Here is a 12909-nt window from a genome sequence, read left to right on the forward strand (position 1 = left end):
ATCTTCGACATATCTGTAAAAAAAATATCTCTGGTAGTCAATAAATCCTCCACTCTGGTAGTCAATAAATCCTCGGCTCTGGTAGTGAATAAATCCTCCGCTCTGTTAGTTGATAAATCCTCCGCTCTGGTAGTCGATAAATCCTCCGCTCTGGTAGTCAATAAATCCTCCGCTCTGTTAGTCGATAAACCTTCCGCTCTGGTAGTCGATAAATCCTCCGCTCTGGTAGTCGATAAACCTTCCGCTCTGGTAGTCGATAAATCCTCCGCTCTGGTAGTCGATAATAATAATAATAATAATATATAATAATAATGCCGACCTCATACTTCAGAGGATCGCCGGTATGATGCCTCGGCCCCGTCGTCGCGTCACAGAAGTACAGTTCGAGGACTTTAGCTGTGCGCGTGACCTTGAGTGTGTGGTGATGGGCGGGAGGGGTGGCGGGGTAGCATTATGCGCTGCGCCCCGAAAACATTTTCTGTGATTCATGGGTAAAACCCTCCTTTCAGGAATCGTATTTATTTATTTATTTATTTATTTACATACGGTATACACCATTTCACATTTGTTATAGGTATTGAGAAAATACAAGAGGCTTGATATAAACAACTTACATAAATAGTTTACATGCATACATGCTAAAGCAAACAGAAGCAAAAAAATAAGCAAAACAAGTGCCAAATAACATCAACATCGTGAATAAAAAGAAAAATTACAACAGCAATATAGTTCATAAACAAGTGCAACATGAAGGTGGAACCGTAAAAAAGACTTAATTAAAGTACCGGTAGCGTATAAAATATAGAGTTACTTATATACTACTGAGACATACATATGCATATGAACAAATACAATACGAAAGAAAAAAATAAAGATTAGCGTAGCCTATGTTCATTGATATATATAAAAAAAATCACAAGAAAACCATTTCCATTTAGCAAAATATAAAACATGCTACAATACATGCAAATTTTGATGCTATTATAATAATATATGAACAAAAGTGTTAAGAAAATAGCAAGCAATATATAACATTCACAAGAAACCATCTCTATTCAGTGAAATATACAATATGCGACAATACATGCAGGGTTTGATGCCATTAAATATAAACAAAAGTGTTAACAAAAAAAAACAAAAACAAAAAAAAAAAAAAAACAGCAAGCAAAATATAACGTTCAGTGTCAGAGTTTCACGTGTGGCCAGAGAGATATTTAGTGACCTCCCTCTTGAATGATGTGTCGGACATGCTGAACAAATCAATATGCGCAGGAAGACCATTTCCCTACCTGTGAATTCTCGGTATTGTACTGTTGTACGCATAGTTCGTAGCGAGGAATTCCCTCTCGAAAAGCTGCACAGATCTTGAAGATGGTCGGGGACAACGAAGATTGATCCTCTCTAAAAGTCTCGGGGAATCACAAGACGACGACAAAATCTTCTTCAAGATTTGGCCCAAATAACTCATCACACTCGCTAAAATCAGTCTGTTTTGTAAAAGTGCTGATTTTGGTGGAATTAAATAATAAGAGAAATCCAAATAATAGCAATAATAGGACATATCCTTGTTTTTCAGTTATTATAGTGTTGTTTAACGTGTTTTGAAAATAACGTATTTGTCAATTTTATCTGCAAATCAAAATCGTGAGTTTAAAGTCGTTAAAGAGATTGTTGCGCCTTCATCTCAGCGGCTAGCACGTAAACGCAACCCGCCAAACAGATAGCGTTTATTTGTTGAGAGGGTAGTATCTGGGCCCTACGAGCACAGCTAAATTCCTCCAACTGTAACTGCGCCGATCCGTTCGACACCCTTACAAAGGTTGGACCACGCAGTCACCCCGGCACCACCCGCTGACCCCTGCGGACCGCCGCCGCCGGCCCAGCCGAGATCGCCCGCCGCCCATACGTCGCCAGCTCCTCCTGAACCACCAGTCCGGACCATGGCCTACGACACCTTCGCCGAGGTGGTGAAGAGCCAACGCCCAGCCAACCTTCACTACAGTGATAATTCTGGACAAAAAACTGTCAGTTTTTAACCAATGCAAAAGAAGGATAGACACATCAGAACCAGAGCGTCAAAATTTGCGTCAAAAATTCCACAAAAAACATCAAACCAACAAAATTCAAAATTCAACCAAAATGTTCTCGGTTGTGCACCAAAATGCACAGACTGCCACCAACAAAGCAGACGAGCTGTCGCTCATGGCACGCGAACTGCATCCTGACGTGTTTGATATTTCTGAACATGGTTTCAAACCTGAAACAGTCAGACTGTTCAGGATTGACAACTATAAATTGGCAACATCTTACGATCGAACTCATTTTAAAGGGGGAGGTGTGGCAATTTTCGTTAAATCTGATATTGAATTCCTTCCACACAAGTTGACTCACAGTTGTGATTTAGATTTTGAAGTGGATGGAATAAAAATCGACCTGAAATCTGATGACAAAATTACAATTATTGGCTTATATCGTTCTCCAAACGGATGCAGCAATATTTTTTTTGAAAATTTTGAAAATCTTATAAATTTCATCTGTTTGAAGTCGTCAAAGTTTATCATAACTGGCGACTTTAACATTGATGTTTTAGACCACACCAACCCCCTGACCCAGCGGCTACGCGACATCCTAAATTCTTTCGGATTGATCTGGTCAGTAAACACGCCAACACGAGTGACCGCCACATCGAGTAAAGCCATCGACAACGTCATCACGAACATTCCAAACGCCTCAGTCACTGTTTTCAATGCGGCCATCTCTGACCACTTCGCTCAGGAGACCACTATCAGTAACTTTCAGCCAGAAATTGAACACCCGTCATCCATAATCAAAAGAGACACTAGCTCGGAAAACATTGCCCTTTTGAATTCGTTTTAAAAAAATGAGTCCTGGTCGTTTTTAGACAATCTTGAAAGCGTAGATGAAGCTTACACCGCGTTTAATAATCTTTTTGTCTATCACTTAAATGTAACTTGTCCTTTCAAAAATTTTAAAGAACGCAAACAAGCAAAACAAAATTCTTGGGTGACGAAGGAAATTTTAGAATTACGAGAACGGCTAAAATTTTACCATTCGATTTACATTAGCACCGAAAATGAACAATTTAAAACATTTTTTAGAAATTTCAAGAGCAAATATCGGAAAACAATAAAATCTGCAAAAGCACGTGAAATTGAAACAAAATTGAAAAATTGCGAAAACTTTTCCAAAACTGTTTGGGGCATTATTAAAAATGTAACAACACAGCCAAATTGCTCAAAACATTCCCAAATTCCAAAGCTCAAAATCCAGGACGAAATTATTTCAGATCCCTCTAAAGTGGCAAGTGAGTTCAACTCATTTTTTTCATCTGTGGCATCACTTGACCCATCATTCAAAGGCCTCAATTGCAGCGAAGTGTCATCGATGGGACCGGTCTCATCCATGGCACTGTCTCCTGTGAGTGAAGAAGAGGTGGCCCGCGTGATACAGGGATTGAAACCAAAAGAATCATGTGACATCAACGGCATGTCTGTGTGGCTGCTCAAACGTTGCTCTAAGCATATTTTGGCTCCACTCACAAATTTGATCAACTTGTCTTTCGCACAAGGCATTTTTCCCTCCCTTTTGAAATCTGCGAAAGTCACACCCATTTTCAAAAAAGACGATCCTTGCCTTGCAAGCAACTATCGTCCAATTTCAATCCTCCCAGTCATGAGCAAAGTTCTTGAAAAGATTTTTCTTGTCAGATTTGAAAATTTTCTTCATCGTTTTGAAATCCTCTGTTCCGAACAATTCGGTTTCAGAAAAAACAAATCCACAATCGATGCGGTCACAGACCTAATCGATACAGTTGTCGATGGCCTGGAGAGAAGAGAACATGTGCTAAGCATATTTCTAGACCTCTCTAAAGCATTCGACTGTGTACATCACGAAACACTGTTGTACCAGTTGACGACATGTGGTGTTCGAGGTGGATCTCGTTTTACCTCAGGGATAGAAGCCAGTGTGTGCAGATTGCAAATACCCTGTCAGGAAAGGTTCAAATGACTTACGGTGTCCCACAGGGATCTATCCTTGGACCTGTCCTATTCCTAGTGTACGTCAACAGATTGAACTCATCGATCCTTACGGGGAAGATGGTTCAGTATGCTGACGATACAACTCTCTGCATCAGAGCAAAAACAAAACATGAATTAGAAATCAACTCATTTTTAGAACTGAATTCATGTATTCAGTATTTTTCAACACTAAATCTGAGGACCAACAGTTCCAAATCAAGCGTTGTCAATTTCTTTCTTCGGCAGCAAGAACCTGACAACTTCGCTGCCGTGATGGCGGATGATGTTCTAATAGAAGAAACTGATTCCACCAAGTTCCTCGGAATGCACCTAGATCGAGGGCTCTTCCGCGGGATCGATAAATCTTCCGCGCTGTTAGTTGATAAATCCTCCGCTCTAGTAGTCGATAAATCCTCCGCTCTGATAGTCAATAAATCCTCCGCTCTGTTAGTTGATAAATCCTCCGCTCTAGTAGTCGATAAATCCTTCGTTCTGGTAGTCAATAAATCCTCCGCTCTAGTAGTCGATAAATAAATCTGTTCAATACTTTTAAATATATGAATGAACACCTCTTTGCACTTTTTTGGTTATTATTATTATAGTATTCTACTTCAAATAATTTTAAATATAATTAGAAAAATTCCAAATTTAAATTTCTAAAATTAGTGTAATCAAGGAACACGGCTTGTCAGTCTTCACTTTTATCAACTCACATTTTATATAAAAAAATGTCAAAGAGTTTTGCTAAAAGATTTACGTTTACATTGTACATTTTTATATGTACAACGTGATTGAGACAAATTGTATAACAATTTTGATACAAAAGTACCTGTAAATAAGATGTGTAATCATTTTATTAGTATGGTTTTTCAATAGCAATTATTGATGAATGATTCTGGAGACAATAGTCATCAGTTTTGAAAAAAATGGGATTCTATTTATTAAATGACAATGTTTTGACATGATTACAAAATTGTAAAATTCATCACAGATGAATATCATCATATTTTTCTGAACTTGAAATTCTGTCAGTATACGCTTTATACATATTTGAATCAATAATTTATGTAAAAAAAATTTTTGATTATATACTAAAAACTAATAAACATACATAAAATACTCGTTTTAATAGATATATCGATCAACACAATCTGGAATTTTACAAAAAGAAAACATATTACAGAGGTGTGAGATATTTACATAATTTACCAACAAAGTTTATAATGGAAACAGATCTGTTAAAATTTTAAAAAGGAGTAAAATTTTATCATTTAAATGAACAAATGTTACAATTTTTTAAAAATTTATATTTCAAAATTAATATTAGAATTTAGTTTTTTTTTGTAGTGGCGCTATTCTTTGTACCTTGTACATATTATGGAATAAAATGGTTTGACTATTGACTATTGACTATTTTGTGTGAAAAATTCTGTTTCCAAGATGGATAGTTGTTGAAGCTTCAAGCATTAGAAGTATGCTGAGGGTTAACAGAATGCTTAATGTATTAACCAAATACAGATTGTTTATCTGATTTATTGAGGTCAGGGCATTTGACAGTTCTAAGCGTGAAAAGACAGAGAAACCTCACATGTGCAGTGTTCTAGTATTGATTGAGTAGAGGAACTTTTAGCATTCTCACAGTTACGTATGGGGAGGGGGGGGACACGGCATTGATGAATTCATACCAGTGGCGGAACTAAAACTTGGTTCTGGGGGATGAATCTGATAGAAGAGCACACAACAATGGGGGGGTGGGTCGTGTGGAATAAATCTGAACAAATCTATATGTGAATAAATTATACAGATCTAGTTCAAAGAAAAATTATAATTTGTGTATATAAAACATGTTGGATTGCTATTATAAAATATTTTTGGTTTTTTTAGTGCCTTTTTTGGAGGGGGGATGTTCTATTACCCATAATACAGCACTGATTCAGACAATAAATTTTGGGGATTCTTCAGGTTATTTTGGGGACCATGATAGGGCTTTTTATAATTTTTCTAATGTTCTTAGAACTAGAGTTTTTGACAAATGTTTATTAGATCTCGGGCTTTGGATTCATTTAGTAAACATTTTTAACTTTTTTGAGCAAACTAATTGTTTTGGACCTCTTGACTTGGGTCATATGAACCTAAAACTACTCATTTTCACAGAAACGTGTTTATTCATCAATTAAAATTTGTAAAAATACTTTAATGTTTCGTAGTTTGGATTGCTATTATAAAAGAAAATCTTTCTTATTTTTATAGCTTTTTTGGAGGGGGGATGTTTTATTACCCTTATCTTCCACAATTAAACCACTGATTCAGACAATAAACTCTGGGGATTCTTCAGGTCATTTTGGAGACCAAGGTAGGGCTTTTTATAATTTTTGTAATGTTCTGAAAACTTGGCAAATGTTTAATAGATTTTGGGCTTTGGGTTTATTTAGTAATATTTTTAAACTTTTGTGGGCAAACTGATCGTTTTGGACCTCTCGACACGGGTCACTTGAAGTTTAAAGCTACTCATTTTCACAGAAACGTGTTTATTCATCAAATCAAATTTGTAAAAATAGTTAAGTGTTCAATGCAACAAGTTTTAATAATGACCGAATAGTTTTTAGGATTAGACAGCTTCCAGGATCCAAACTGTGTAAAAACAATCAAAGATATGCTTAATGGTGCTGATAAAAACAAAGTTGTTATTCAGGAGATTGGAAAAGTTTGACGTTCAATATAATTTAGAATCAAATCCAAACGAACAAGTCAGGTTAGTCAGGTAGGCTACCCAGACTTAGCATCATAGCCTAGTGTTAGACAACCAAGAAATAAAGGTGTAATCACTATTGCAGAGCATACTAAAAGTTAAGAAAAACATTGAATAACAGACAGACAAGATGGAGTGTGCCTCATATTCATAGTCTAAGCCAAGTAGTTTCTTGGCGACCAAGGTAATCTAAGTGTAGTTAACAGCTCAGTCGAACTCACGTGTTGCCATTGTCTTCACTATCGCCTTCTCACTCGTACTCACCTGCTCATAGCTACTAGAATGTACAAGTAACTAGTAATGGTTCACGAGTATCTCTATCTTGATAAGACCAGATTTTGCTGATCAACTTGTATCGTCCTGGATAGCACTTTCGTGTTCTCTCTGAGCTCTTTTAATTCTCCATACGGTACCGCAGCACAACGTTTTAAAGAATTATTTGTATTCGTTTACACCTTTAACCCCTTCAGTCTCAGATCTTTCATTATGTACTACGTAACTTAAAAATGTATTCTATACTTTTAACTGAATACTTGAATTTTATTCTCTTCCACAAAACAAAAATCGTGCACTAAATCAATTCTTCCAAAAAAATATTAAAGTGTTTCAAAATTTGGTGAATAGAGACTATTAAGTAAAACTTGTACAAATTGGCTGCTTGGCTTAACTTATTATACGATTTTAAGTGCACATTGCCTTTTTTTGTTGTTCTCTTAGAACAGGAAGCTTAGAATTTGCACCTAGGACTATAAGGACCTTTGCGCTGCTTCTGGAGCGACAGAATATTTTGGATGGGTGAGGTTAGGAGTAGGGGCTGCCTCCTGTCGACATTCATGAAGAAAAGTTTAGCGCACTAATCTCAAGTCATGTCTCTTCGGAAGAAGGAGAAGCCAGTTCTGAACCAGCCTCTCCAGTCAAAGCAGGCAGGGGGTGGCACACCCTTATGTCTAGGTTGGCAAGAACCTTTGACCCTTAGGGAACGAACCCTATCGCAGTAGACTAGACCTATCGAATTACCCTTGCGCCCCAGAATCTCAACATTTGCGGTTAGTAATGTGACGCTTCTGGACATCCATAAGGTTGCCCAGATTTAAGTGACACATCGGTTTTTGCTGTACCCACTGTGGGTTCAACTGAAAAGGTATAAACCAGACAGAAGTGAACCCTCCTGGGGAATGCCCATTGTCTTAATATTTTTTAATCAAATGTGTTACCTTTATTGTGTATTTGTTTGATGTGCACAACTGAAAGTGAAAACATGGTATGAAGTCTCTTGACGTAACATGCTTAATGAGTCAAAGGAAACTTTCATGTACTTAAAGCTTAATTTGAAATATATTTAAATATGTTTAAATTATGTTTTGGGGTTTAAATGAACCACTACAATTGTCGAAATATTTCCAATGCATGCATCATACTTGAAGTCCTAAGTTTTCCATTTTCCTTAAAGTCTCTCCCCCACCATAACTTTGGTCAGTTGATAATTTTCAAATCTGTTTGTAATCTAATAATATCGCTGAGAACACTTCTCTGATGGATTTCAAAATTACTTTCCTCTCCCCAAAGTTGGAATGAAATTAATTCAAAACTTTTAAATATGATGACATTGAGTAATACCTGAAATTGAAGGTCTTAATTAGAGGAAAGTAACGAGAATGGTGAAAATAAGTAGTGTTTAAGTTGTTTCCTTAAAACTTATCGTCCAATTTAGATTATATTTTATCTTTGTTTAAATGGTGCCCATTGTGGACAGAATGGTCATACATCGGTTTTATTGTATATCATAGGTTTTTATCAACAAGACCTATAATTTGTGGGATAAATTAAAAATCCATCAAACAATCCTTCAGCAATTCCATAGCATGTCCTGTAAGGATATTGAATACTATCTAGGTTACCAAAAGTTGAAATGATTACAAACTTTAGCACACCCTATATACATTAATGTTAAGTAAATGTTGGAGAAATGAGAAACTGAAATCATCTGATAATCTTTATTCCCACACAAAGATGTTTGACATCAATGCAATAATATGCTCAGTAGAAGCAGTACAGTTATACAAAATTATGAATAACCCTGACTAAAAACTAACATATAGTAGGTGCAAGTACTATTTTTCAGTCGAGACCAGCAGAATCAAGACTTAATAATAATACTATGACATTAAACAATGTGTAATCTTGAGAATATTATTAAATAGAAACTAAGGATAAGAATTTCATAGAAATGTAATACTATAAAAAGGGTGGAAGCCTTAACTAATCAAATGAATGTGAATAAAGAACATACATTTTTGTTCAAAAATCCTTTATAATGCTGCAAATGATATAATTATGTAAAAATTATGAATTTATAGCTAATACCAATGTATTGATTATGAAATTATTATTTCAGAAAATGTCTAATTCTAGATTGTGTTCTTCTCAATCTTAAAATAAGATTAAACATTTTTGAAAAGAAGATCATGCTTAAAAGACATTTTTTTTTTGAAAACTTGATCTGGTTCCATAATGTATATTGTATACTCAAATCAGTCTGCAATTTTATTAGAGTCACATTGGATAAAGTTGTAGTTAAGGATTATCATGCAGAGGGTTGGAAAGCATTTCAGTGTCAGGCTTTCTCGATACTTTCATAAGCACGCATCTTCACTTGTTGTCATACAGATGATCTAAAATGACCGTAATCAAGTAACATCTGCAGTTTAAGTCATGTGCCATACATCTAAATTTATCATTAATTCTGAAAGAATCTATAGTTAAGATCCTGTCAAACAGCAAGTACATCCATTGTTACATCACTTCTACAGTTACCGTCTTGCCATACCACTTGTACAGTTGTACTCATGTAAGAACACAATTACAGTAAATGTTCATCATTAGATCGCTTTTACAGTTACTGTCTTGTCAAGTCACATGTACAGTTGTACTCATGTAAGACCACATTTACAGTAAACGTTATCATTAGATCGCTTTTACAGTTACCGTCTTGCCATACCACTTGTACAGTTTGTACTCATGTAAAACCACATTTACAGTAAAAGTTCGTGATTAGATCGCTTTTACAGTTACTGTCTTGTCAAGTCACATGTACAGTTGTACTCATGTAAGACCACATTTACAGTAAACGTTATCATTAGATCGCTTTTTACAGTTACTGTCTTGTCAAGTCACATGTTCATTATACTCTTGTAAGACCACATTTACAGTAAACGTTCATGATTAGATCGCTTTTACAGTTACTGTCTTGTCAAGTCACATGTTCATTATACTCTTGTAAGACCACATTTACAGTAAACGTTCATCATTAGATCGCTTTTACAGTTACTGTCTTGTCAAGTCACATGTTCATTATACTCTTGTAAGACCACATTTACAGTAAACGTTCATGATTAGATCGCTTTTTACAGTTACTGTCTTGTCAAGTCACATGTTCATTATACTCTTGTAAGACCACATTTACAGTAAACGTTCATGATTAGATCGCTTTTACAGTTACTGTCTTGTCAAGTCACATGTTCATTATACTCTTGTAAGACCACATTTACAGTAAACGTTCGTGATTAGATCGCTTTTACAGTTACTGTCTTGTCAAGTCACATGTTCATTATACTCTTGTAAGACCACATTTACAGTAAACGTTCATGATTAGATCGCTTTTACAGTTACTGTCTTGTCAAGTCACATGTTCATTATACTCTTGTAAGACCACATTTACAGTAAACGTTCATCATTAGATCGCTTTTACGGCCAGTAGCATCTTGTCAACGCATATTTTATACAGTTATCATCTTGAACACATTATGGTGATCGTCACTAGATCGCTTCTACAGTTACCGCCTTCTCATGCCAGACGCACAGTTGTAAGAAAATATGGACATCAAGTATAAATTGTGCCTTTTCGAGTTACGTCATGAATGCCCGTCAAGTAGGTCCACTTTTAATAAGTGTTGTGCCTTTTTAGTCTATGAGATATTTAAATAGAGCTTTTAATTTATCTATTATATGACACAATATGTTCCTCCTCTATTTTACCACATTCTTTGTTGTTCTGCAAATCGATAACTGTCCACTTTAGACATTCGACCCCATAGTGATACTCCACTGAAAACTGAATGTGTTCTTCATATTCTCTAGTTCGAGTTTCAAATTACTACTAAATTACTACCTTTAGTACTTGCAGTCGCCTATGTACTGGTTTCTCAACTATGCCTAATTAGGACAATGAAATCTAATACAGAAATAGAAGAAGGAGAAATATTAAACATTGATACACCTTATGACACAAAACATACAATATTCGGCCGTATGCTGGAAACTACCTGAAAATAAATTATATTATCTTGTAACCTCTCACTGAAATTAAACACATCTATTAATTGCTAGATTGATAAAGGAAAAGTAGATTAAGAAATTGTGTAATAGCTGTCAGTCACTTATATTACAGCTTCATATTGATCAGTCTTCCGTATTCACTCTTTAAAATTTACTTATGCTCACTCAACAAAAGTAAAAAAAAAGCTACCATAACAGTCAGTTACATGTATACATTCAGACATATATGCAACACAAACACCACAAAAAATACTAGTACATTTTGAAACCTGCACAATACAAAAAACTAAATTGATGATAGACGTTTGATGCTAATCACATTTAAATCACTACTTAATTCATACTAAACGAGTATTAAATTTTGTGAATAATAAGTGAATGATATTTTGATGTGCCTTTTTCGATGTGGATTCCTGCAATAAATTTTGAGGCTTTTAGTGTTTATTTCCGTACATGTCTACACATAATTGCATCTTAGAAACAACACATATAAAGCCTCAATGTTTAACACAAAGTGGTATTTAGTGTTTATTTGTGTGCTCTACACTAACAATATATAAGATAACATCGAACGTTGAATTGGATTGTGTTCGATAACTGAAACGTCAATTCCTGTTGTTTGTCAACACAACACATATAAAGCCTCAATGTTTAACACAAAGTGGTATTTAGTGTTTATTTGTGTGCTCTACACTAACAATATATAAGATAACATCGAACGTTGAATTGGATTGTGTTCGATAACTGAAACGTCAATTCCTGTTGTTTGTCTTTCTATTGAGTAATTTATTCCACAACAATGTTAATTAAATATTTACCATCTAAGGGCCATTGTATGATGGAAAAATAAGCAGTCTATGATTTTTAAATATTTCTTGTTCGAGTGTTATAAAAGATCATATTGAACCCTTGATAAGAGACTGTGAATTGAAACTTTTGATGTAATTCAGCAAGTAATTACAATTTTTTCCTCAAGAAAATATTTTTTTATCGAATATTAACAAATTTAAACCGAGATTAATCATGATTTTTATTAAATGTGCAAATGTATTTCTATTTTTTAACAAAATTTTCAAAGAATATGTTTGAATATGCTCTTCCAGCTTAAACTTATATAATTCGCTAAACATTAAACGGTATAAACCACATTCACGCTTTACGTAAAATTCTGCTTCAAAAAGGTTTAATTAAAAATATATATGGTTTCCTGGCTGGCTATTCTGTCCCCCCAGCCTCCAAAAAGGGGATAGTAATAAACTGACTATTTAAGAATTACTAAACCTTCAGGCAAGATGGAGAACATTCTTTTGGAAACACTATCCAGCAAACGTTGATGTGGGATTGAGAATGTACCAACTTTAAAGGAAACACTGCCCAATGGAATGATGGAATTGTGGATATAAAATATTTGTAACGGATACTATCACGGAACCTAACGACATCAATGAACCTAACGAATGAATTGATGATACACCAGCTTTAAAGGAAACACCATCTGATAATCGTAATTACTATGCATTTTCTACATATTGGTCAAAATGACCTTCACCGGACTAGAACCCCTGATGTAACAGGTGCTGTAGAAAATGCAATAAAGGCAGAAAAATATAAGTTTCCAAGTGTTCAAATAGTTTGAAATGGTATTCTACCCAGAAATCACATTGAGTACTGATTAATCTGATTAATCGTTCAAATAAAAACCTGAGATGGCTTTGTGACGAATTTGGTGTGGTTTTTTTTGGATTTTGATAGAATATGTCTGATTTGCATTTGGCCAAATATGGC

The 12909-nt window shown here is 35.0% G+C and overlaps 1 protein-coding gene across 1 annotated transcript in view; it reads right to left on the reverse strand.

Annotated features, from left to right (window-relative positions):
- Nucleotides 1-1833: 1833 nt before the first annotated feature.
- LOC124369662 (histidine decarboxylase-like) overlaps nt 1834-12909 on the reverse strand; it is a 79787-nt gene continuing 68711 nt past the window's right edge. Inside the window, exons 16-17 of the mRNA XM_046827712.1 lie at nt 2182-2257; nt 1834-2010 (exon numbers count right to left, since the gene is read on the reverse strand). Of these exons, the coding sequence (XP_046683668.1) occupies nt 1834-2010; nt 2182-2257 (253 nt within the window). The remainder of the gene's footprint in view (nt 2011-2181; nt 2258-12909) is intronic.

This window comes from Homalodisca vitripennis, chromosome X, assembly GCF_021130785.1.
Source record: "Homalodisca vitripennis isolate AUS2020 chromosome X, UT_GWSS_2.1, whole genome shotgun sequence".
Taxonomy (NCBI): domain Eukaryota; kingdom Metazoa; phylum Arthropoda; class Insecta; order Hemiptera; family Cicadellidae; genus Homalodisca; species Homalodisca vitripennis.